General features: G+C 38.3%; 3 protein-coding genes across 5 annotated transcripts in view; all 3 read right to left on the minus strand.

The window, feature by feature from the left end:
* The window catches only part of LOC137198246 (major histocompatibility complex class I-related gene protein-like), a 75,300-nt gene that overhangs the window by 21,450 nt on the left and 28,207 nt on the right, over positions 1-25,643 (minus strand). The window contains exon 6 of one of the 3 annotated variants that reach the window (XM_067611957.1): positions 20,891-22,982. The exons of the other annotated variants lie outside the window; for them this stretch is intronic. Coding sequence (XP_067468058.1) covers positions 22,933-22,982 — 50 coding nt within the window. The 3' untranslated portion in view covers positions 20,891-22,932. Of the gene's footprint in view, positions 1-20,890; positions 22,983-25,643 lie in introns of those variants that run through there. 3 annotated transcript variants of the gene reach the window in all.
* LOC137198268 (major histocompatibility complex class I-related gene protein-like) lies at positions 2,301-4,161 on the minus strand. The gene is made up of 3 exons (XM_067611976.1): positions 4,052-4,161; positions 3,183-3,461; positions 2,301-3,084 (listed from the first exon to the last, which is right to left on the minus strand). The coding sequence occupies exons 2-3, from the start codon at positions 3,439-3,441 to the stop codon at positions 2,672-2,674; spliced, it is 672 nt and encodes a 223-aa protein (XP_067468077.1). The 5' UTR covers positions 3,442-3,461; positions 4,052-4,161; the 3' UTR covers positions 2,301-2,671.
* On the minus strand, positions 8,183-18,589 carry LOC137198249 (major histocompatibility complex class I-related gene protein-like). The gene is made up of 5 exons (XM_067611966.1): positions 18,473-18,589; positions 17,622-17,888; positions 15,752-16,030; positions 9,695-9,991; positions 8,183-9,112 (listed from the first exon to the last, which is right to left on the minus strand). The coding sequence occupies exons 1-5, from the start codon at positions 18,519-18,521 to the stop codon at positions 8,958-8,960; spliced, it is 1,047 nt and encodes a 348-aa protein (XP_067468067.1). The 5' UTR covers positions 18,522-18,589; the 3' UTR covers positions 8,183-8,957.

Here is a 25,643-nt window from a genome sequence, read left to right on the forward strand (position 1 = left end):
TTCAATTTAAACTATTAACTGCATTTATTTGGAGAGAGAGCGAGAGAGAGAGAGAGAGAGAGATAAACTGACAGATTACTCACAGTTTGCAGGCCTGAATCCTGAAATACAGATGAGAGATTACAATACTTCAAAATTTAACATGTTAGAATTTATGAAAGCAAACAAAGAAAACAGTAATACATGTTTTATAGAAACACTGTATTAATTTCACTGATTTCCCCTTTTATTGTAAAAGATGAGAGTAACTCTTCAGTTGGAGATCACGTTACTGAACATCAGCCAGGTTACACTGTTATTTGTTTTATTCATTCAGAATAAATATTTTCCTGAAATGTTGCTGAAATATGCTAAAACAATGGAGTTAAAATGGTTTCATGATGAGTAAAAGTATTGTTGTCACTCACCATTATCTCCTCTTCTCCAGATGAAGACTCCAGTGATGCAGACTGCCAGGAGCAGCAGCAGTCCTACAACACCTCCAGTAACAGGACCAGCAGGGAACTCTGAGGGAGAAACTGGAACCAAAACAAAACATTCACAGTGCATCAAGTGCATGCCAATGCATTTTTGGTATTTTCACCTATAATGATGTATGATAATCATACAACAGTATTTACAACCACTTTTGTTACTTTCATCCCCCCAAAACACAGGACTTTCTACAAGGGCTTTTTTCCTGCGAGTGTTTTCCGCTGAGGAAACTCATTATTGTCCAGGATGTGCAGAGTTGAAAATATAAGTACAGTAGTTCAACTACACTGCCAAGAGCAGGTGATATCTCTTTTTAAAGGTTCTATATATAGAATTGGGAAGCACTTTACATATCTTAATGTTTTTTTATTGCCAGTGAGTGAACAGGTAGTAATGTAATGTAAAAATAGAGTCCTTCCCTGACTTTCTCGGTTGCCTGTGGACTGATTTCTATGTGAAGGCCCTGGGCTGGATTTTCCACGTAAATCCAACAAAAGTGACGTTTTTGTGTGCTCCCAAGTGCCTTACCTCTATCCTGCTAACATCAACAAATGACCGGCATAATGACACAACAACACAACAAAAACTGTGCTATCTGACTAGAAACACCCTGCAGATATTAGCTCTCATGCTAATAAGACAGCTAGCTGCCGCTGTCAACCACTACACATTTCACAACAAAACACACCTGCAATGACGCCCACTGCTGAGCACACACAGCTAAAACATTATTTCCTCAAAAAAGGAGCAGAAAACAAGCTCCAGAGCGATAGCAGAACATAGCTCACCACTTTTGTTTTTCTTGTTGGTAGTCCAAAAGGTCATAATAAGCACACATTTCACAAAAAAAACCGTAGCGTGCTCTCTCACGTGGTCACACGTTTCCTTAGATGAGCAACAATTCTAGTTTGTTCTTGCTTTGTGTAAGAGCCATTGTTTTATTGCTGTAAATGTTGTGTCAAATCAGTTGTGTTTATTTTTGCTATTAGTTGCTGATAGTTTTATACTGTGGGTGTATTACTAGCTCATTATTTGTAAAGTGTGACTTCTAGCGTTATAATAACAGTATTATCTTGTGAGAACAAGATAATACCTTCTATGCACCAGATAATAAGTTATTATCTTGTGCGCACAAGATACAGACAGGTGACAAACTGGTCCAGGTCTGAATGCTTGACTCCTACAGTGAGGGGATCTGGTGGCTCTGTTATGCTGTAGGGGACATTTTGCTGGCATGGTTTGGGTCCACTTGTCCCCTTAGAGAGAAGGGTCACTGCAAATCAATACAAAGCTGTTCTGAGTGATTGCCTGATACATTTCTATCCTGATGGGAGGAGTCTCTTCCAGGATGACAATAGGGCATGAGGGGTCACTGGTTTGATAAGTATGAAAATGATGTGAATCATATGCTATGGCCTTCACAGTCACCAAAGCTCAACCCAATTGAAAACCTATGGGAGACTTTGGACTGACATGTAAGACAGCGCTCTCCACCACCATCATCAGAACACCAAATGAGAAAATATCTTTTTTAAATAATGGTGTTCTTCAGCCTTTGCATTGATTCTACAGTCTCTGAACGCTACTGGAGGGATGAACATCCTGGTTTTGCATGTTGTATTTATTTTTTATGAAATTATTTTTAAAGTTTAAATTGATTAGATTGGTTTGTTTAAAATACAAAGCAGGAATAAGGGTGTTTGTGTTATTTTGGTGAGATTTATTTGAGTGAGCCCTCACCAAAGAAAATGACAGTAATATTAAAGATCACAGGTTCACTGTGCTGTCAACCTTTTCCTGAGCAAGTGGACAGTGGACTGCGCAAAACTCACTTATTCTTGGCACCTAGATTGCAGTGTGCTGCTGGATTGGCAACAGCACATCTTCAACTGCACCTTTCCTCCCACGAGGCACATGGCAACTCACCCAGACACCAGACTGGTGCAGGTGAGGATATAACTTCAGGTAAATGCCAGTACGCTGGTGGCAAAAGAGAGCCCTTTGTCTCGACCAGTGAACTGCATTTTATTGAATCCACTTGTAATTTAAGTAGGTCATGTGCATAATGTAACAAGTAAGAAACTACATTTATTTCAGTGAGCAAAATAGCAGTTTTGTTTGTTAACCCTGGACTAACCCACACCTCCAGAATGCTCAGGACTGATAAACTTGTTTTAAACTCATTCAAATTGTATAATCAGAAGCCAGAATTACCACCACATTTACAGCAAATGACATGTATATATTTTATTGGGCAACAGATGTTTTTAGGGAATAACCATTGCAAAGTCAGTATTCCAGTCTTACCACAGTTGGTTCTGTTCACTGTTTTATTCAGTTTGGTGACGATGTCGTCCTTCACACCAGAGAGATGAAACACACATTCATACTTCTTCCAGTCTTCAGGTGTGACTGATGAAAGGTTCAGGTCAACACTCATCTGGAAGGATCCATCGTGGTTGGGGAGGATCTCTCCATGTTCCACATCCTCATGAAGCTCCTCTCCATCTTTCCTCCAGAACATCATGGCTCTGTGAGGGTAGAAACCTGTAGCGTGGCAGCTGACTGGAGAGGAGGGAGTCTTCTGGAGGAGAGACACTGAGGGAAGCTCTGGAGAGACAAGGGGGAGGGGGCAGGGAGGGAGGTTAGAAAAATTTTATCATTTTAAAATTGAGGCCATGAAACTACATCAGGTCATGTGACTCTACCTGTTCTCAGCAGAGAGCTCTTCCCATAGTCCAAATATCTCTTCACTAACTCAGGGCAATGCTGGGTGAGGAAGTTTTTCCACCATTCATTGTGAACTCTATCTCCGTCCCATCTGAGTTTGGTGATGACAGCTTGTGGTTTTGGAGCGATCCATGTCAGTGTCTTCAGGTCAAATGCTAAAAAGTCTTCTCCATCATAACCAAACTGACCAAAACCATTAACCTCTCCAGTCTCATCATCCCATTCACAGCCGCTCATCCTCTGGAAGATGTGGACACCTGAGAGAGAGTCAGAGTGCAGAGTGAGATCCCACAGAGGGTTACAGGTGGCTGGAGCCTATGTGAGCCTACTTTTAGAGGTTGAGGAACATGTGGAAGGGTCACTTCTTCATTGCAAGGCCAACACACAGAAATACACAAACTGACATCAAGCGGTCAAACTTTCCAACCAAAACTTACCTGACTTGCAATTAATTAATTGAATTAAACATCCAGATCAAACCATAAATGACAAAAAGGGCCTCACACACACACACACACACACACACACACACACACACACACAAACAAACACACACAAAGCAAGGCCCAGACTCAAATGCAGAACCATGTTGCTCAGTTTTTCAGTGAATTCAGCACATAACTACCAGGGAAACTATATATAATATTAATATTGACCACCCATTTTGAAAGAGTCCCTCACATTACATGGCTGGTAATAGAGTGAGAGATATGAGTGAAGAATATATGCACATTTAACAAACTGTGTAAGTGTTTGAACATGTAAACATGCCTGTTTATAATAAAAATATATCTGTTTGCTATTCAACAAAAACACAACTTTACATTTTTACAGTATTTTTACTTACCTTCAGTTTGGTTCAGTTGCTGCTTCAAAATGTCAATGTCAGCTTTGTGGTCATATTGGGTTGACAAGCACTGCTGCGTGTACCACTCCAGATGTTGTGGATCATCAGTTTCTTTGCCCAGTCCTGTTTGACTCCTGGTATCTTTCTGATGCTGTCACAGTAACCCGTTGGAGCTTCATTGATCACCCCAACAACCACAAAATCTGGGAAGTTTTTGACTCCAGAGGACGTTGTGAAGAAAAACTTCAGTGAATGTTTCACTGTAAGAGAAAGAGGTTTGAAAGGTTTTGAAATCCACTTTTCATAAACATGCATTTATACATATGTATGATAATCACATTTTATTACATTCAGTATTTTGTCCAGCATGAAACCTCAAACACACAAAGTTAGTGATGAGCTGGTGATAAAGTAGAACATCTACCAACTTAAGAGCCAGATATTATACTTGGAATGATTGAGACCAAACAAAAGCTAAAAGGAGAGTGAATATTGACCTTCCATTGGCCAAACAGCCAAAAACACAACTCAAAACACAAATGAATGCTGGATATGTTAATAGGCAATTTTTTGTTGACACATTTGCCATAATGACTAAGGCAGCTTTATTAACCTTAATGATCATCATTTTATATAAGGTTAGTAATGACTACATATACATTCAAGTGTAAATCTAATCAAAATGTTAAATCTTGATATAAACATCTGTACACTGCTATGGGATTCCTGAAAGTGGAATAACATATGGTGAGCAAAGCATGAATTACAACTATCACTTACTTCCTTATTGTGCCTTATCATGCTTGAACAGTGACAAAATATCTTAATCTTTAGAAATTATGTTGTTTTGTTATATTTAATTTGATTGATCACATTTGTAAAAAAAAAATCTGTATGTAATCATAATAATTAATATGAGTTATTAGTACAGTAGAAAGCTGCTATGATATGAGCCCTGAAACCTGATCTGTGATTAGTCGATCTTTTAAAACACACTGAGACATGATGTAGCCCATGATTCATGCCTTGGTTTATAGTTTTCACATTATTTTGTTATAATTTAATGTTGTATTCCTGTCTTGCAACACTCTTGTAATATACAGTATGTAGATTGTTATTATTATTTTTATTATTATTATTAAATGTAATAAGAATATTGCCTTGAAATCACAGTTACAGTCACAAAGGTCCTCTTATGAAACATTAAATTCATTGGTGTCATTCACTGTGTATTTAAAACTAATCCAGATACAGAATGTAAAAACTCCTTTATTAAAGTAATACTTGAGGTATGTGCTTTGAGGTTTCAACTTAATTGTTGTTCTGTGAATACTATATTATTATGACATATTATATCATATTAGGCCTAGATTATATTATACTGCAGTGCAGAATCTATAATCTGAGTTTACAGCATGAGTGAACATTTGAAAACCATTTGCTACAGTTTTGTCTTTTATATCTAAATTAATTTCAATGAATGGTACTATTCAATGAAGTCAAAGATAATAATCTGACACACAGCCAGATGTTAACAACATACAGAACATCAGTACTGTACAGAAACTGTTATTTCTGCAAAATCCCGAAAATATTCAGTTTCAGTGACACGTGAACGAGTTTATCGGTAAAATTCATAGATTAATCTAACACGTTTCAGACGTAAATTGATCTCTATTAGCTGTATTTCGACGGACATCAACAGGTTAAATAATAGATACTAGAAATAAATGAAATAAGCAAAATACAGTACAAGTAAGAACTTTGGACAAACCTTCTCATTCAAGAGAATGGGAAGATGTGTACAAACCTTGGACTGGTACTGTACATGAAAGTTGTTTTGTGTTCATCAGAACTATGGGTGAGCATTCATGGCAGGTATGCGTCTTGATATGTCTCCTCCGCGGCGATTACGCGCCTGTCTAGAAATGATTTGTAAATGATTTATTTAACATTGCTAAAGCCATTAGTCGTCCCTATGTAAAGGACGACTTTTTAAAAAGTGGTACAGGTAAAGCTTGATCTAAACAGCGTAAAAGTGCCCAATATTACAGTGAAAGTGAATTGTATAACGCTAGGCTTTCTACATTCTTAAAGTTAATCTCACCTGACAGTGTGACAGGAAAGAAGATCAGCAGAATAGCAAGCTCTACCGTCTTCATGGTGTGACTCTTTGAGGAGCCGAGTGACCACTGCAGTAGACAAACCAGTCGCCGTCTTAATTTTGCTGTGCGTCTTTGTGTGTTGTGTGTGACAGTGAAACCTACGTACTCCACCAGTATCACACTTCACTTGACGCGTAAAGACGTCCAGCCCACTGACTATCACTAATCTATACAGACAGAGCAAATGTAATAATTAGACATATTTGATAGCTCAATGTACGACAAAAAGTTCATTGATTAACAATAGTGTGCATTCAGTATTTTAGCAAAATGGGGTGATTTTGACAGCGGGTGACTGTTTTGAATTGTCTGGCTCGGGACATCAGTTATTTTACTTCTAGAAGGTTCAACATGACCCGAGTTGGCCCACCTGCGCATAGCTACACAGGCATACTATATTGCACATATATCGGTTTGAATTATCCTGGTGTGGATCATATTATGATCTTTGCATACAACAGGACCCATACGAAAGTGGGCCATTTCTGGCCCAGACAAAATGGATGTGAGCCTGAAGTAGCCTACATGTAAAATAACAAAAGTAGCCTATGATAGACACATGCACACATAGACACAGACACAGACACAGATACTGTTTCCCAGCTGTATAGCAGTACATAGGCTAGGGCTTTCTCATGCTTTATTTCTCACATCTCACCACACACATGGCAGAGCATGCACATTTTTAATGTGTAAGAAAATATAAACACGTTATTTTGGGAATTATTTTGTTTATTATTGCATCATCTCGTGGCCTTATTTGCCTGTTCTGTTCATCATAAGCGATAAAACAGATAAATTGTGCCTATTTTAAATTAAAAACAATTTGTTAAGTTAAATGTTGCCTCAGGTACATAAAATACCAAAGTAAGTATATATATATTATGTTTATTGATGAATAATAAGTCACTTAGCAGGTAAAACATTTTACTGGATGATAGTTAGTGTTTTTTTCAGTGCTTGTAAATGAATTCAAACATGGGTCAAAATTGACACATGAACACTAAACATGTAAACCCTTTTCTAACACATTAGGAAGGATAATCAATAATGTTTGCATGCTGAGAAACCAAACAGAGACATTGTGCCAATGTAAAATAACAGACAGAATTGAGAACATTTATAAAATATTTATAAATATTTATTTAAAAAAAAATTATAAAATATATAAAAAAGTTGAGAAAATGATCGGATTATTAAAACCGTTTCAAAATATAGATTACAAGCTTACAATAAAAACATATAAAAGTACAAATATAAAATATAAGTGTATATATTCGGGCAGACAACAATATTATGTGAAAACTTCAGTCTCCATGGATTACTGAGGCATAAAACACAATCATAAAAATGTACATTTGATTGATTGATTGATTAAGATCTAAAATATCACATTTTGGAACATATTAGTGACCAAAGCCTTAATTTATCTACTATGCCTTTAATGTACTACTGTCATCATTAGTTGAAGAATTTTTTTTTTTTTTCAGCTAAAATGTGACCCAGAAGTTTAACACTGAATGAGGAAACTATTTGTATTTTGTGTACACTATTGAGCAGCTTTGGTTAACTAGAAGTGTGAGTAATTAGTCATTTTTCTTGGTACCACATGAAGTCTCTCACTGTACTCAGACTTCTGGATTCAGTTGCTCAGAGAGCTCAGAGATGTTGTCAGGAGCTGAAAGGTCAGAAACACACTGTTAGTTCATTTATCCTGCACTGAACTGGCTTTAATTTTCAGTATGCCCAGTGTCTGCTACACGTCCAACATCTGACGTCTCATCCAGAACCAAGTGACTCTGCATCTGTCAGAATCAATGACCTGGCTCACCAACTTGAATGTGACATTTGCAACCTGCAGCATCTAACCCCATGAACTTCAGGCTAAACAGCAGCAGAATAACATAGTCTGTGTTTTATTTCTGCAAAGAGTTTGATGCTAACATTTTTTAATTTTAGCATGGCACATAGGCAGTTTATAATGATAACAGTGGCAGATTTTATAACAATGATGATTGATTTCAGACAGAAGTAGAAAAAAGCATTTTTAACTGACAATCATTGACTTTGCAGGCTGAAATGATTAACGAATTTTATCAGCTGTAGCTGGCTAGCCAATTAATTTTATGAGTTTGTTGAAAAGTCCATCTCAGACTGACTTGGTTTTGGAGATAGAGGGTCTTTATATTTACAATTGATGGCTTCATCCATGATATCATGCTAAAAGAGTATAAAGCAACATTTACTTGACATAAATCCAGCATCCTCACCAGTTTCCATCAAACTCAGAGACAAGTGTTTTAAATCATTTATGTAAGTTCAGCTTGACCCATAGTCAGAATAGTCACAATTATGAAAATAAGACTCAAGATGAAAAACACTAGAATTTTCCTCTAAATTGTTACTGGTGGTGCCCCGAGAATACAATTAATTTTTCTGTTTACTTAACTTTATTTTCCAGTAAACTTTAAGTATCCTGATAGAAGTGCATGTCTGATTAGATAGAATAAGAACAAAAGACAAAAAATATTATTTCACACATTTGTAAATGCCAGTATATCAACCTCTCACCACTGAATACATAAATTACATAAATATTATGATAAATATAATATTTTGCCCTTCTGCCTTCTGCCTATTACATTTCTCTATCATCATTATACTAGTCTTGTTGATGGATTCAGACTATTAATTGAGGCTTGTTTTACCTTTATAATCTGGTTAAAAGCATCAACTCAAAGTCAATCTAAGCACACAAAACATTTAATAAGAACATCTCTCAGTTTAGGTCTCTCACCTCTCCTCTTTTTGTAAAACATGAATCCAGCAGCAGCTATAAGGATGACAGCAAGAGCAACCGCTGTAATGATGGGGATGGTCATATCTGTAAGTATCTCTGTTAAGCAAAAAACAAAGAAAAAAATGACTAGAAGCAGGTTAAAACTGTTGTACATCTATCCATCTATTTATTAAGACTATATGTGTCATAATTATATTAATAAAACAGACAAAGAAACAAACATTAAAGTGATAAAGAAACTGCTTTAGGATGAGAGCAGCTATAAACAAGTTAACAAACAAACCGTCAACAAACTAGAACCAGAAGTAAGGACAGAAAAACTAAATTAACAACAAAATCACATGCAGAGACTTCAACTTCAACTTTCACACACAAATTTGAACCACTGACCAATTGACAGCGCTGACCTTTGCGAGAACAGAGAGTAGGAGAATCCAAAATGAGAAAGCTAAAAAAGGCAGTTTGCAGTCAGTCATGAAACAGGAGTCTACAGTACAAAACTTTGAAATTAATTTATCAACTGAGGCAGCTAGCTGACTCGCTAACTGGCAGTTTAGGCTGTTTGTCCAATCCAGCACCAAAAAAGAGACAAAAAATAAGCATGAACTGAAGGAATACTAAAGTAAACTAAATTTGTCTTTTTTGTCTCATGTGTGTAACATTTGATTCCAGTCTCACCCCAGTTGCTTCTGATCACAGCTTTGTCCAGTTTGGTGATGATGTCATCCTTCACACGAGAGAGATGAAAAACACATTCATACTTCTTCCAGTCATCAGGTGAGACTGATGAAACATTCAGGTCAACACTCATCTGGAAGGATCCATCATGGTTGGGGAGGATCTCTCCACGTTCCTCATGAAGCTCCTCTCCATCTTTCCTCCAGAACATATCGGCTCTGTCAGGGTAGAAACCCGTAGCAAAGCAGCTGACTGGAAAGGAGGGAGTCTTCTGGAGGAGAAATACTGAGGGAAGGTCTGGAGAGAGAGAGAGAGAGGGAGAGAGAGAGAGAGAGAGAGAGAATTGAATTTTTAAAACACCTTTATTTATCTAGTCGTCAGATCAACAAGCATTAAAAAACAACAACAGATTCAGCCCAGCATGTGTCCAAAGCAGAGCTCCTCCTCATCAATGGAGCACAGAACATTTTTATAACACCACACAGAAACAAAACAGTCCAGATCATTCATCAACCTGTAATAGTTGTGATCAATTTTTAGTCTGCTGGTTATCATTCTGATCAGTACGGTGATAACATCAAAAGCAGAAGAACCATTTATCTTGTTCTTTCTGCTGATATAAATGGCCATCTTAGCTTGGCCCAACAGAAAGTTGAACAACTGGCACTTGTCGCGAGTCCTCCTCGAATATTTATAACCCAGGATGAAAACCTGTTTGGAGAAAACTTCCCCAAACTCACCAAAGAGCCTCTCCAAGAACAAAAACAGAGGAGTTAACCTCACACATTCCAAAAAACAGTGAAAAACAGTTTCTCTCTGAGGACAGAAAGGACAACACTCAGAAACACTTGGATTTAAAATAGAAATAAAAGCATTTACAGGCAGGACGCCATGTAAAACCCTCCACTGTAAGTCTCCCACTTTCCTGGTTAACGGGGTTTTATAAAGTGCTCTCCATTGAGGCCTCACCTCAGCACTCAGACCCAGGTGAGACCTCCATGGTGTGTCAGTACGCCCCCCCAACTTGGCTTTGTTCACCATCTTTACCAACAGCTGGTACATCATTTTTCCAGTTAAACCATTCAAGTTTGCACCTCCAGGTACAGCACAGTTCAACAAAACACCAGAACAGTCTTTAAAATCAGGAGTCAGTGTGATTGCTGGAAAAGGATCAGAGTCGGTGGGTAAAACAGAGCCCTGGCAGTATGAGACCAGGAGGTTCTGTTCAGTCTGTGAGAGCTGGTCTCTCCACACTCTGAGCTGGTTGGCTAGTAGTCTCTCTGAAAATACTCCTAGCTGAGAAGCCAGAGCAGAAACCATCTCTAGCTTAGGTCCACACAGTCTCACCAGCTGACCCAGTGTGACGACTCCGGAGGAGACAAACCTCTCCATCATTGAGGTTCCCAGTCCACAGAGTGTTTTAAAACGTAGTCCATAGACGACAGGTTCCTTTAAAATCCAGTACAATGAGCTTTCACTCAGCGGCCTGCGCTTCTTAAACATGCCCCACACCTTGAACAGCCCCTGATAAAAATCAGAAAGCCCACTCAGTCTGCGGTCCTGTAGATCCATTAAAAACAAATTCTCAGTCAGTCCTTGACCTCCACCTTGGCCCAGGATCGCCCGAGCCACAGGCCTCCACACCAGATCAGCAGGGCCGGTCAGCAGTCTCTGAATGTGCTGGAGGCGGAAAACAGCACCCCTACTGGCCAGGTGAATCAGTCCTTGTCCTCCGTCGTCTTTAGCTAAGAACAATACACTCTGTGGGATCCAGTGGAGATGATCCCAGAAAAAGTCCACGATCACCCTCTGGATGTTTGACAGAAGGTTAGCTGGAGGATCAACAGAGTACAAACGGTGCCACAACATAGAAGCAATCAGATTATTAATAACCAGAACACGACCTCTAAAAGACAACTTTGGTAAAATCCACTTCCATTTTTTCAGTTTGCCTTCAGCTTTCTCTAAAACATTTTCCCAGTTCTTAGAGACAGTGGTGGGATCTCCGAGGTATACCCCGAGGTATTTGATGCCTCCTTTTTTCCAGGTGAGCCTCCCAGGTAAGCTGAGCTGCTTTAAACCATCACCTACCATCAGAGCTTCACTTTTTTCCCAATTAACTTTTGAAGAAGAGATCAGACCAAAGTTTTCCACACTGTCAGCTAAAGAGTCAATGTCACTCTGTTTTTGGACCAGCACTATGACATCATCAGCATAGGCAGAAAGCTTAACAACAGAGTTGGAACCAGGGAGATTAAAACCAGAGAGTCGTGTTCTTAGTTTGTGTAAAAAAGGCTCTAAGGCCAATGAGTACAACATGCCTGAGAGGGGGCAACCTTGTCTAACCCCCCTCCCCACCTTAAAAGGAGCACTTAAACCACCATTTATTTTAAGTACACTTTCAATGTCTCCATACAAAGCCTGGATCTGGGCTATCAGACCTGGATTGAAACCAAAAGCACTGAGTGTTTGCCACAGGTACATATGTTCAACCCGGTCAAAAGCCTTTTGTTGATCTATGGATATCAGCCCAAGATCTAACCCCAAAGAACTGGAGAGGTCCACAACATCTCTAATTAATGCTATGTTGTCTGTTACCAACCTGCCAGGTACACAGTAGGTCTGATCCACATGAATGACCTGCTCCATCACCTTCCTCATCCTGTTGGCCAGAACCTTGGACAGAAGCTTATAGTCGGTGCAGAGGAGAGAAACAGGACGCCAGTTTTTAATATCCTGTAACTCTCCTTTTTTAGGGAGGAGAGTCAGGACTGCTCTTCTGCAACTTTGAGGCAACCGGCCCTTCTTCACACTGTCATTGAGGACCATCAGGAGGTCCCCACCAAGCACCGACCAGAAAGTCTTATAGAAGTCGGCAGGCAGACCATCAATGCCCGGGGATGTTCCACCCCGCAAACCCTGCAGTGCAGCATACAGTTCTTCAGAAGATATCTCATTCCCCAGCTCTGCGTTGGCGTCCTCCGAGACCTTTGGCAGATCTGCATAGAAGAAACGAGACACCTCCGGATTCTCGGTGTACTCCGACCTGAACAAGTCACCATAAAAACTCGCTGCAAACCTGCGAATGTCAGCCGACTCCTGCAGCAGCTGCCCAGTATGTGAGCGTAGTGACATCATCTGCCTCCTCTGCCCATTTTTCCGCTCCAACCCAAAGAAAAAGTGAGAGGGAGCGTCCATCAAAGCCACATTTTGAAACCTACTGCGCACCACAGCGCCCCTTGCAGAGGTACCCAGCAAGTCAGCCAAGACAGACCTTTTAGTCTTGAGGTTCTCAAAGTGTCCTCTTTCTCCTGTGGAGTCTGCAAAAGCCTGCAACTCCACCACTTCTCTCTCCAGAGCTCTTATAGACCTGGCCATGTTTTTGGAGACATTGAAAGTGTACTGTAGACATAGTTTCTGGATCTGACTTTTCCCAATATCCCACCATTGTTGCAAGGAGCTGTAGAGGGATTTTGTTTCTCTAAAATTTTTCCAAAAGAAATTAAAAACATCTTTAAAATTTCCATCTGATAAAAGCGATGTGTTAAAATGCCAATAAGCACTGCCAGATTGTATCTGCTTGATAAAAACAGAACACTGAACCAAAGAGTGGTCGGAAAAACCAACTGGACTTATAAAAGAACTTCTAAAAACATTTAAGTGATGTTTAAAGCAATAAAACCTATCGAGCCTGGCCATGGACAAAAGGTTGTCCTTAGTGTGGACCCAGGTGTACTGACGGTGGCTTTTATTAAAAACTCTCCACACGTCACTCAGCTCATGAGCTTCACTTAACTTTAAAATGCAATTTTTAGAAGCCACGTGTGGCTCTGGATGGTTCCTGTCCATTTTTGGGTTTTCCGTACAGTTAAAATCCCCTCCAAGGAACAGAAACTCATCAGAATTACATTTTTTAATTACATCACTTAAAATGTCATAAAAGTGAAGTCTTTCAGACCCTACAGTTGGTGCGTAAAGGTTGATAAATACCATTTTAACTTTTCCAAAATCAGCTCTTACTTTTAAAATTCTTCCTGCCACAACTTCCTCAACATCAATGTTAATGGGATTAAAATTTTGGTTAAATAAAATTCCAACCCCACCACTCATGCTGCTCTTATGACTGAGAAAAACCTCCCCTGCCCACTCTCTCCTCCATTCAGCAGCAATTTCTTCAGTACTGTGAGTTTCCTGAACAAAAGTAACATTCAAATGTTTCATACCAATCAGATTAAACAGAGAGGCTCTCTTGGTGATATCCCTCGCTCCATTCACATTTAAAGTGCCAATATTTAAAGTGCACATGTGCAAAATGGGCCAAACGTGGGATAAAAGCACACAAAATGGAAAACTTACAAACATATTATTCATCAGTGCGTATTTGAGTTGTCACCCTCAGAACTATTTTTTTCAGTCTGTAGATCTCTTGATCAGAGAAAACAGGCTGCCCAAACTCTTCTGTGTTTTTCATGTAACCTTTTACTGAGTCCAGAAAAAGTTGCAAGTCTGGAAAATAGTTGTCCACCTTGACTTGTCTCAGCCCCTTTGTGTCCTGTAAGAACTTTTGTACTCTAATGAAAGAATATCCACTCTCTAAGTTCTCAGAGGTCTCATTTTCACAGTCAGAGTGGAACCTTTCCTCTGGTTGAGAGGATGGACACTCTGTCACTGACTTTGACACCTTTTTTATTCTGCCTTCAACTTGTTTGGTTTCTGTGTTCTTCCGTTTCACTGATGATTTCACCACATCCTCATCCATGCACTCTTCCTCCTCCTCCTCTAGCACAGACTCTGCCACCCTGGCAGCAGTCTGTCCCATCCTGCTCATTTCCTTCCTGACAGTTTCCTCCTCCTGATTCCTGCTATCATTTCCCTGTTTAACACCTGTCTCAGCTTCCAAATCTGTTTGTGAATCAGGTGACCCCCCGTCAGCTGTCTCCTTTATGTTTGTATCACCTTGTATGTTTTCATCTTGAGACGCTGCCCCGCTCGACGCAGCACGGACCGGCGACCCAGGCGGCTCCGCAGCAGGAGCCGGACCCGGCTGCACCGGCGGCCCCGGCGGCTCCGCGCCAGGTGCCGGACCGGCCGCCCCTCCCCTCTCTGGGCATGAGCGAACGAGGTGCCCCTCCATACCACAACCAAAGCACTTCATATTGTCAGTTGTAACGTGTAACGTGTAATCAAAGTCATCAACCTTGAACTTGAAAGTTAGGTGTAAGTCTTCCTCATTTCTGTTGAGAATCATGAAAACTTGTCTGCGAAAAGACATGACATGTTTTAACTGAGGGGATTTACAGCCCAGAGGAATCAGTTTTATGGGCGATACGAGTTGCCCGTGCCTGGACAACTCTTTCGCCAGCACTTCATTTCTAATGAAAGGTGGAACATTTGAAATGATGACTTTTTTAGCGGGGTTCACCAACGAAAACACCGGAGTGAAGGTGTCCTGAATAACCACGCCGCTCTCAACCACACGGTTTACTTTGTCCACGCTGTCCAGAAATACAACCACAGAGTTGTTCATCCGGGAGGCAGATTTAATGCTGCCATACCCAACAACCTCCCCAACAGCCAGACTACACTCCTCCACACTGCATCTAACCGCCGGAGCCAACTTAATGGCGTGCCGGCGAGTTAGCTTCTCCAAGCCGGAGCCTCCACCTGCTGTCATGCTGACCAGCAAAGCTGGCAGCTGACGCCACCTACACCACCCAAACCTCACCCACACACAGTGAAAGACTCACAAAACAACACGATTCACAGTGACTTTACATACACAAGAAAATACACATAAAAAGATAGAAAAACTCAGTCACTCACAACGCAAACTCACCACCGCACTCACCACGCTCACTCCCAGCATGCACTCAGAGAGAGAGAGAGAGAGAGAGAGAGAGAGAGAGAGAGAGATAAAGAGAGAGAGCAAGACAGACAAAGAGTGGTAGAGAGAAAGACAGAAACCAAACATCACAGACAGAAACATTACAGTGCATTAATATAAAGCATATAAATATCATTGTGTCCATGAAACTACATCAGATCATGTGATTCTACCTGTTCTCAGCAGAGAGCTTTTTCCATAGTCCAGACTCGTCTTCAGCCCCTGAGGGCAAATAGTCGTGACAACGTTCTTAATGAAGATTGATCCAGCTTTGTCATTATCCTTCTTGTGTTTGATGATGACAGCTTGTGGTTGTGACGCGATCCATGTCAGTGTCTTCAGGTCAAATACTAAGAAGTCTTCTCCATCATAACCAAACTGAACAAAACCATTAACCTCTTTAGTCTCATCATCCCATTCACAGCCAGCCATAACCTGTAAAATATGGACACCTGAGAGAGAGACAGAGACACAGACTGCAGTAAACCAGAGTGAGATCTCAACACAGTCAGCTATCATCAGTTGATATCACATCTTCACCACAGAGACACACTGATCCACAGACACCAAAACAGAAGATCTACACCTTCAGCTGTTATTGGCTGGATGGAAACAACTCACAGCCAATCATCATCTGGACAGTGTGGACGAGTCAGAGAGAGACAGAGAGGCAGAGACTGCTGGGAAACAGAGTCCATTTCCTGTCTTTACCACAGAGACACACTGCCCCCACTGATACCAACACACACTTTATCTACACTGTTGAAGGTGGTGTGACTTCATATGAGCTGCAGGAACACACACACACACACACACACTAAGGTGGAGTCCTGACCAACACACCCAGATAAAACCTGATCCTGGACTGAAGATTAAATTCACTGAAACCCTGCAGCCAGTGGATCAGTCCAACAATATCCTTCTCCTGTGAGAAACTACAGACTAGACTGTCCTGAAGCTGCTCCAGAAGATTCCACTGAAGGAGGGTTTTATTCAGGATTAGTCACTAGACTCCACCTGCTCAGCCAGGACATTGTGTCCTATTATGCATGTGTTACTACACATGGATATTATAATTGCTAACATTAGTTTAATAATAGGCAGCCATGGTTTTTGACGGATATTTAACATAAGTCAAGGGATATTGGGGCTTTGTACAAACATGAATTGTGCAGTATGTTCTGTTAGTCAGAGAAACAAACCTAATTTTGAGTTAAACTGATAACAGATCTTTTGTGCGACAATTTAAACACATAAACTAACTTGGTGGTAAAGGTATAAGAGCCAAAATATACTCCATAGTTTCCTGATATAGAAAACACTGGTCATGGCATTTTTTACCTCCACTTTTATCTTCTCGTTTTGTCATTGTGCATTATTGCTTACATAATATTTGTTATTTACCATGACGGAAACACTGCAAAAGTGCAGCACAGCAGTACTTAGTTAAATAGTCAACAATGTGTAAATAAAACATTGTTGACAGATGAAGAGGGGGTGGGAGAGAGGTTACTTTAAGTGTGTTTGTGTGTGTATGTAGATACATATATGTTCTGATAATACATTCAGACAAACATCAAACAGTGTCATTTCCTTATTCCAAGACCTTCTAGTAGGAAAGTACACATGCTTCAATAGATGTTGTGGACTTGAGCTTGTATATGATATATGAGTTTTCTGGTGTGCATGTGCACATGCAAAAAGTTACTTTGAATGTATGAATGAATCTATTTGTATGTAGATACCCCTCTAGAGGGAACGTTTTCATGTCTGTATATTATTTTATGTTGTATATGTTAAATGTATATAATGTTGGTAGTATAATATCTCTTGCTCTTCAGTTGGGGTGGTGGGGATGGTTTTGCAGATGGGGTGAGACAATTTATCTGTATTGTGTGTATGATGTATAAAGTTGCTTAACATTTATTCACCTAGTGTATTCAAGTGAATTGTTGTTCACCTAGATGTACAAAAAAATAAAGAAACAATTACTTAAACACACTAAAAACATTAAGAAAGTTAAAAAAATAAAGATAAATATACCTCCAGTTTGGTTTAAGTACTGCTTCAGATTGATAAGGTCAGTTTTTAGAATCAGATGGGCAGACAAACAGGTCACGGTGTAAAACTCCAACTGCTGAAGATCATCTTTGATTATTTTTTTTGCCCAGTCCTGTTTGGTTTCTGCTCTCTTGCTGTTGCTGTCATAGCAACCCACCTGAACTTCATCTACCATTAAAGCAGCCACAAACTCTGGGAAGGTTTGGAGTCCAGATGATTCAGTCAGCAAATATGTCATGGAGTGTTTCACTGTAGGACAAACAAAGTTTTAAATAACATTAATATTTTCCATATATGATTCTATGAGCACAACAGATTTTACATTTCCGTTCAGTCCAAAGAATAATGAAGATTATTGTTGATTTTTTAAACCTTTATTTATACATTAATAAATACATATTTAGAGAAGGCTGGCTAAGTGTGAATGCTCTTTAACAGCAATGTTCTGTTCGAAAGACACACAAACACAACAGAAAAACAAACAGAATCAGGATTAGGTAGAGCAGGTATGGGAAGGATTTTGTGGATGGTTCTGAAGTATTTTGATTTTTATGTGGCATTGTAATAATCAGTATAATAAGAAGAAGTAATAATAATAATAATAATTTTTATTTATATAGCTCTTGTTGCTACAGTGTTGCAGTATTTATTGATTACAGCACTGTTGCACAGCACAGTAAATACTTTTAAAAAAGAACTGGCAGTGAATAGACATGTTAAAATCTGAGGTATGTTAAGCTGTGCAGTAAATGTTATGTTATTAGAAATAGAAATAGAAGTATGAATGTTGAAACAAAAGTTACACAACTGTTTAAAAAAGATTATTCCGTTACCTGGAGATATAACATGGCAAAAGAGAAGCAACAACACGAAATCCTTCATCTTGTTTTGATACAGATATTAAAAAAAACGGAGGAAAGACTGTCAAGAGTGTGTACCGTCAAATGGAGTGACCAATAGAAATTATAAATAGCTGTGCATCATGTGTTACCAGGAGGAGTCAATTCAATATCTGACTGGCTGATCAGATTCAACAGGAAAATGCAGGAAATGTGTGTGTGTATGTGCGTGTGTGTATGTGTTTTACCAGAAGTTTAATAGCATGTAGTAACATGAGCAGCTGTTTAATGTTGAGAATAATATTGATCCTAAAATCAGTAAACATTAATTACATTGATACAATTAAGAAAGTGAAGAACAGCTCAAAGAAAATTCACCAGCAGGTAAAGCAAGACACACAAGTGTATCTACAATATACAGTATAGCACAATTTATACAATGAGGCAGTTTCTATTTATTTCTATTTATTGAGAAGGAATTATATACAAAAACTAGTGAATGACTCCTCACATGTTAACAAGGGCTTAAGAATTCAAACTAAAAGGGAATTTAAACATTTTCTGCTCCTGTGTGAACTTTATAATTTGAATCTCTGTTACCTTTTCCTGCTTGCTTCCAATAAAGCTCTTTGTCTGTGCTTGTCTGCTGCTAAAGTCCAAAACACACCGTGTCATAACACACAGAATCTGAGACATCGGACATGATGCAATTCCTCACCTGAAGAGCTAGTAATGTGTCCAGCTGCAGTTTGCCAGAAAATTAATATTTTTAATATTATCTTTACAATCTGTGGGGCTGGAGATGATCAAGCACTGGGTTTTTCTACCTCAGTGAGTTTCTCCTTTTACGCTGTAAAAGCTACACAGCTAATACCTGCAATTCAGTAGACATGGTCAAGATACAGTGATCATGATGTGACACAGATGGACAAAAACAATTTAGATGCATTTAGATGTTCAACCTGGGTAATAAGTTCAGTTGAAAGGCTTCATACTACTACATTAGTATTGTTGTATCTCAGTCTCTCACCTTCCCACAGTAACAAGCAACCTGCTAAACTTGTTTCTATTTTTAACTTACTCTCACCTTCTTCCTCATAGATTAGATTCCTGTGTGATTGGTCATGTACAGATCTCTCTGGATTGCTGACATGCCAAAATTAACAGAAATATAAGTAGTTTACATTACAGGGTAATAAAAATTAGAAATTAGAAAGTGTGTCCAGATGTCATTGTTGCTTCAAAGTTTTAATGAGGTTTAAAATCTTGAATGTTGGATAATATGGAATGATATGACATAATGGTGCTTATCATTATGTAATACTGGTAAGCAATATTACAGGGTTTTACCCTCAAGCCTTGTGTTTCCCAACCTAGAGGTCGGGCCCCACTAAAAGGTCACAAAATAAATCTGAGGGGTCGTGAGATGATTCATGGGAGAAGAAAGAAGAAAAAACAAATTTCTGATACACAATATTGTATTTATTTTTTGATCTAGACTTTTCCCTTTCTTTATAGCTCAACATCTTCTAGTCTGTAAGAATATTCATCTTTTATATAAAAAGACTTTATATAAAAAAAAAACTTTGTTACAAAAGAAAGAGCAACAAAAAATAGGATTTCTATCCAACATCTACTTGTTTATAGAAACAGAAAGGAAGTACCTCATCTTTAAATTCATGCAGTTATTATAAACATGTACATAAGTGTATTTACAAATATTTTAAAGGACATGGATAAAAGAAAAAAACTTTCCATGTAAACCACATACATACAAAATTATCTGCACACTCAAATTATACAAAATACATTTCTTACATTTTATAATTACTTTAATACAATATACATTAAATATCTGTACGTACACATTTAAAATACAAAAAAGATTACTAACAAAAAACCTTAAAATATTCATGAATCGGTAACATTTTAGAAACAGAAGACTTCATTTGTCTATAGTGCTTTTAAAGTACGAATATGTGTAATAATAATATTTATAAGATCTGATGTTCCATGCAGCATATTTTTTCTCTCAATAATTTCACTCATCTTCAGCTACAACATTTTCTTTTCAGCTATAATGTGACACAGCAGTTTTACACGTGAATTAAGACACAAACAAAGAAGGTTCTTGTTTAACAAGAGGTGTAAATAGTTCACATCACAACATTTAGTGTTTTGTCGTCTCATGTGTTGCAACTAACTGTATGCAGGATTGCGTGTTTATTTCATTCAGGCTTCTGGATTCAGTTTCATGGAGACTTCAGAGCTGTTGTCAGGAGCTGTGAGGTCAGAAACACACTGTTAGTCCACTTATGCTATACTGAAATGCTGCTATTTTTTATGTACTGTATGTACAGTACTGTGTAAAAGTTTGAGGCACTAAAAGTAAAGTGACGATGCTTTCAAAAATAGATAAATAGTTTTTATTTATCAATTAACTTCATGCAAAGTTCAGTAAACAGAGAAAAACCTACATGAAATCAACATTTGGTGCGAGCACACTTTGCCTTTAAAACATCAGCAGTTCTCCTCGGTACACCTGTACACAGTTTGTCACGATACTTCACACGTAGGTTGTTCCAAGCATCTTGGAGAACTGTTCTTCTGTGGATTTAGGCTGTCTCAGTTGCTTCTGTTTCTTCTTTGTAATCCCAGGGTGATTTAAGATCATTCAGTAGTATTTCAAAAAAAATGTTGTCACAATGCTTAAAGGATATGGCCAGCAATTTTCTATATATTTCTTCTCATCAACAAATCTCACGTGCAGAGCCAAACCAACAATGAACGGATCTACTTACAAGTATTGCGTGTGTATTCAAGGCCTATATCTTGGCATGTACATTCAAGACTTAGAGCTGGATGTCTCGGGTACATTCAGAAATATGTAAAAATACCTCATAAATAACGTTGCTTCTACTTCTTCTGCACATGGATTCAACGAGTAGAAATACAGACAGCGCCACTCTGTGGTTTGAGATGGAATTACATCCGTAGTGATAAGAACTACCATAGAGATTGAATTGAAAAAGTTTAGAGTAATGCTCTATTCCTGATCCTCACACATGAGAACTTTATATCGATGGTCAAAGAGCATAACCTCCTATCTGAAAAATGCACTTTTTTGAGAAAACTAAAAAAACACTTGTTTTCTTGCAGAATGCTATTTGTTAAGGATACCCAATACATAATACACTGTCTTTGGACTATATTATTATATTATGTGTTAACAATACCGACTAGATATTAATGCCTTGCAAAGTGCAGATAGGAGCTTTTGCACTTGGTGCAAGTAGGGAAAGGTTCTACAGAACGATGCTCTAAATTAAGTTAATAATTAAAATTAAATTAAAAATAAAATTAAGTTTGTTTTCAGGTAAAAAGATGTAGTAAATGTAATAGTTACTACATTGTAGTATACTTGGGTCAGAATTCTTTAAGAGGGAAATTCCTTAAAATCAGTGTGTTTGCTTCCTTGTCCACTGGAAATGAATGTTCAGTGATTGTGTAACCCACTTGTGCTGTAGCCTCTCTACACACCTAGGGACTCTGCGTTGTGTTTTTGTTTTGTTGTGTGACTTTTCTGTCACAACGAAGGGCAGGATTATCTTGCAGACAGACTGAATATGAGCAGCCTTCCTTGTTCTCATCATCCAAAGTGAAATTGGCCAACGATATGTATGTTTAAGAAATAGTGCATGATGTAACTTCCGCTCAACTCAAAATTGTAGTCTCCAGATATTCTGCGTGTGAGCTGTTTAGGGACCATCGGTAAATTGTACTGATAGAGATGTGAGGCATTTAGGGAACATGGGTAAATTATAGCGTCTACTGATAGCCTGCATGTGAGGCGTTTAGGGAAAATGGGTAGATTATAGTGTCTACTAATAGCTTGCGTATGAGATGTCTAGGGAGCATTGATAAATTGTAGGGTCTACCGATAGCCTGCATATTAGGTGTTTAGGGAGCATTGGTAGATTGTAGTGTCTACCAACAGTCTGCATGAGAGGTGTATAGGGGAGGGGCACAACTCTTTAGAAATTTGCCCGTTCCAAATAGGCATGTTTTGAATGAGCACTGCACTAGTAAAATATAAATGTATATATTCAGGCAGACAATGACACTATGTGAAAGCATCAGTCTCCATGGTATAATGAGGCATAAAACACAATCACAAAAACACACATTTGATTGATTGACTGATTGATTTAGGTCTAAAATATCACGTTTTGGAATATATCGATAACCAGACTTAATTTATCTACTATGCTTTCAATGTACTATCATCATTAGTTAAAGATTTTTTTTCCAGCTAGAATGTGACACAGAAGTTTAACACTGAATTAGAAAACAATTTGTATTTTGTGTACACAACTGGGCAGCTTTGGTTAACCGGAAGTGTGAATAAATAGTCTTTCATTTTTCTTGGTACCACATGAAGTCTCTCACTGTACTCAGGCTTCTGGATTCGGTTGCTCAGAGAGCTCAGTGATGTTGTCAGGAGCTGAAAGGTCAGAAACACACTGTTAGTTCATTTATCCTGCACTGAACTGGCTTTAATTTTCAGTATGCCCAGTGTCTGCAACACGTCCAACATCTGATATCTCATCCAAAACCAACTGACACTGCATCTGTCAGAATCAATGACCTGGCTCACCAACTTGAATGTGACATACAGACTTTACATTTCTGTTCATCCAAAGAATAATAAAGATTATTGTATTTATTTTTTAAACCTTTATTTATACATTAATAAATACATATTTAGAGTAGGTTGGCTAAGCATAAATGCTCTTTAACAGCAATGTTCTGTTTGAAAGACACACAAACACAACAGAAAAACAAACAGAATCAGGCTTATGTAGAGCAGGTATGGGCAGGTATAGGGAGGATTTTGTGGATGGTTCAGTAAGTATTTTGATTTTTAGGTGGCATTGCAGATTACTCCAAGAGACTGACAGTTAAAGCATGCAGTTTCATTTTGGTACTCAGTGTGTTTCTGTAGAAATTATTGCATGTCTTGTATTAACTAAGATACTAAATGTGTTTGGTTTCATATAATCTATTATCAGGATTATCTTGAAAGTAACACATTGTTAAAACGTATAGCAAAAGTCTGGGTCAGACATATTAGGTAGAGAGCATATTAAATTGTTAATCTGGACATACAGGATGTATAAAGCTGTAGATTGCACACTGTAAACATAAACTTTAGCAGAATAGTTAAATAGCCTGTTGATGATGGTAATGACATATTTTGATATTGCTGGAACATCCAGAAGGGACGTCTAGCTGATGGTCAGGTATAACTTTTTTTGAACCATAACAGGACGTCTTGATGTTCAGATGACAGTCATTCACATCTCAATGTTTGCTGTGTTGAAGTAAGTAAGTGTAAGTGTGCAGCCGTTACTATTTTCAAAGAAGATAAACACATGCAAGCCGCAGAGAAACATTTAACCACCATGAAAAAAATTAGTGACTAAAGGGACAGAGAGGTCATATCTGACTTACGTTATCTAACACCTTCTTTCTTTGAGATGAATCATGTCATATTTAATCTCCCGCTGCATTTGTTGCATTTGACACTGACAAACAAGGTAACTCTCCTTGTTGTTAACTTTCTACAGTATTGTTGTGAGGACAGAGTGTGACTGGCTTCATAGTTCACTTCAGAGTTTTTTTTCCAGCAACTTGCTTTCATACTTTCACAGTAACATGACAGTGAACACTTCTGACTGATAATTAACCATTCTCTAATGGAAGGATGCCAACTTCACATTTCTCCCTTCTGGAAGACGTTGGTTAGTTTTCTCCACTTTAATCAAGAATTACTTGGCAGTGGTATATTGGAGTTGTAGGACGTGTATATATACGTATTGTTTGTTATAAATGTCTAATTTTAAATTTTATATTTTGTATGTCCTCTAATGTTGAGAGTTGTGTTTTACAAGTTTCTATTGTTAAAAGCAGTATGTTAATCTGTGCGGTGTATGTACATTTTATGAATATTATGCATTTCTATTTTAAAACAGAAATATGAATGTTGAAATAGAAGTTACGCAACTATTTAAAAAAGATTATTACGTTACCTGAAGATACAACATCCCAAAAGAGAAGCAACAACAGAATCCCCTTCATATTGCTTTGATACAAATGTTAAAAAACACTTCATAATGGAAGGAAGACAGTCAAATGAGTGAGTACAGTCAAATGGAATGACCAATAGAAATTATGAATAGCTGTACATCATTTGTTACCAGGAGGAGTCAATGCATTATCTGACTGGCTGATCAGATTCAACAAGAAAATGCAGGAAATGTGTGTGTGCGTTTGTGTGTGTGTGTTTTACCAGAAGTTTAATAGCATGTAGTAACATGAGTAGCTGTTTAAAGTCGAGGATAAAATTGATCGGTAAATGTTAATTAAAGTGACACAATTAAGAAAGTGTAACAACAGAGAAAATGCTCTTTAAAAGAAAAAGTGCACCGGCAGGTAAAGTAAGACACACAAGTGTATCTACAATATACAGTATAGCACAATTCATACAATGAGGGACTAAAAGGGAATTTAAACATTTTCTGCTTCCATGTGAACTTTATAATTTGAATCTCTTTTACTTTTGCCTGCATTCCAGTAAAGCTCTTTGTCTGTGCTTGTCTGCTGCTAAAGTCCAAAACACACCGTATCATGTAACACACAGAATCTGAGACATCAGACATGATACAGTTCCTCACCTGAAGAGCTAATAATGTGTCCAGCTGCAGCTTGCCAGAAAATTAATATTTTTAATATTATCTTTACAATCTGTGGGACTGTGGATTATCAAGGTCTGGGTTTGTCTATGTGGTGGAAATTTAAGATGACTTCAAAGAGAGCAAGTTGTCTTTCAGATGTTTATTGCAATATCCAGAATACACATTTGCAAATGAGGATCTCCCAGTTTGCAAAGCTGAAAGATACTGTATGAAGTTCAGTGTTGGTATTTGTTCATACAGGCATCTCGTCACAGAACATCCCATATATGTCATCCTGACAGGGGTCTTTTAATTAATGCACAATGTTCCTTCTATTCATTCAAAGCCTTATCTATCTTTCTTCCTTAGTGAGTTTTGGGTTGCACATTTTTAAATGTAAAACTGAGCTGATCTCATTACTGGACCAT

This window comes from Thunnus thynnus, chromosome 15, assembly GCF_963924715.1.
Source record: "Thunnus thynnus chromosome 15, fThuThy2.1, whole genome shotgun sequence".
Classification (NCBI taxonomy): domain Eukaryota; kingdom Metazoa; phylum Chordata; class Actinopteri; order Scombriformes; family Scombridae; genus Thunnus; species Thunnus thynnus.

Bases quoted from the DNA above. Each gene is read 5' to 3' on its own strand.
- LOC137198268 (XM_067611976.1), bottom strand. From the start codon at position 3,441: ATGAGCGGCTGTGAATGGGATGATGAGACTGGAGAGGTTAATGGTTTT. The intron at 3,085-3,182 runs GTAGAGTCACAT...TTGTCTCTCCAG, and splicing joins GAGCTCTCTGCTGAGAACAG to AGCTTCCCTCAGTGTCTCTC.
- LOC137198249 (XM_067611966.1), bottom strand. From the start codon at position 18,521: ATGAAGGATTTCGTGTTGTTGCTTCTCTTTTGCCATGTTATATCTCCA. The intron at 17,889-18,472 runs GTAACGGAATAA...TTTGTCCTACAG, and splicing joins TTGCCATGTTATATCTCCAG to TGAAACACTCCATGACATAT. The intron at 9,113-9,694 runs GTGAGACTGGAA...TTTGCTTAACAG, and splicing joins TGTGATCAGAAGCAACTGGG to AGATACTTACAGATATGACC.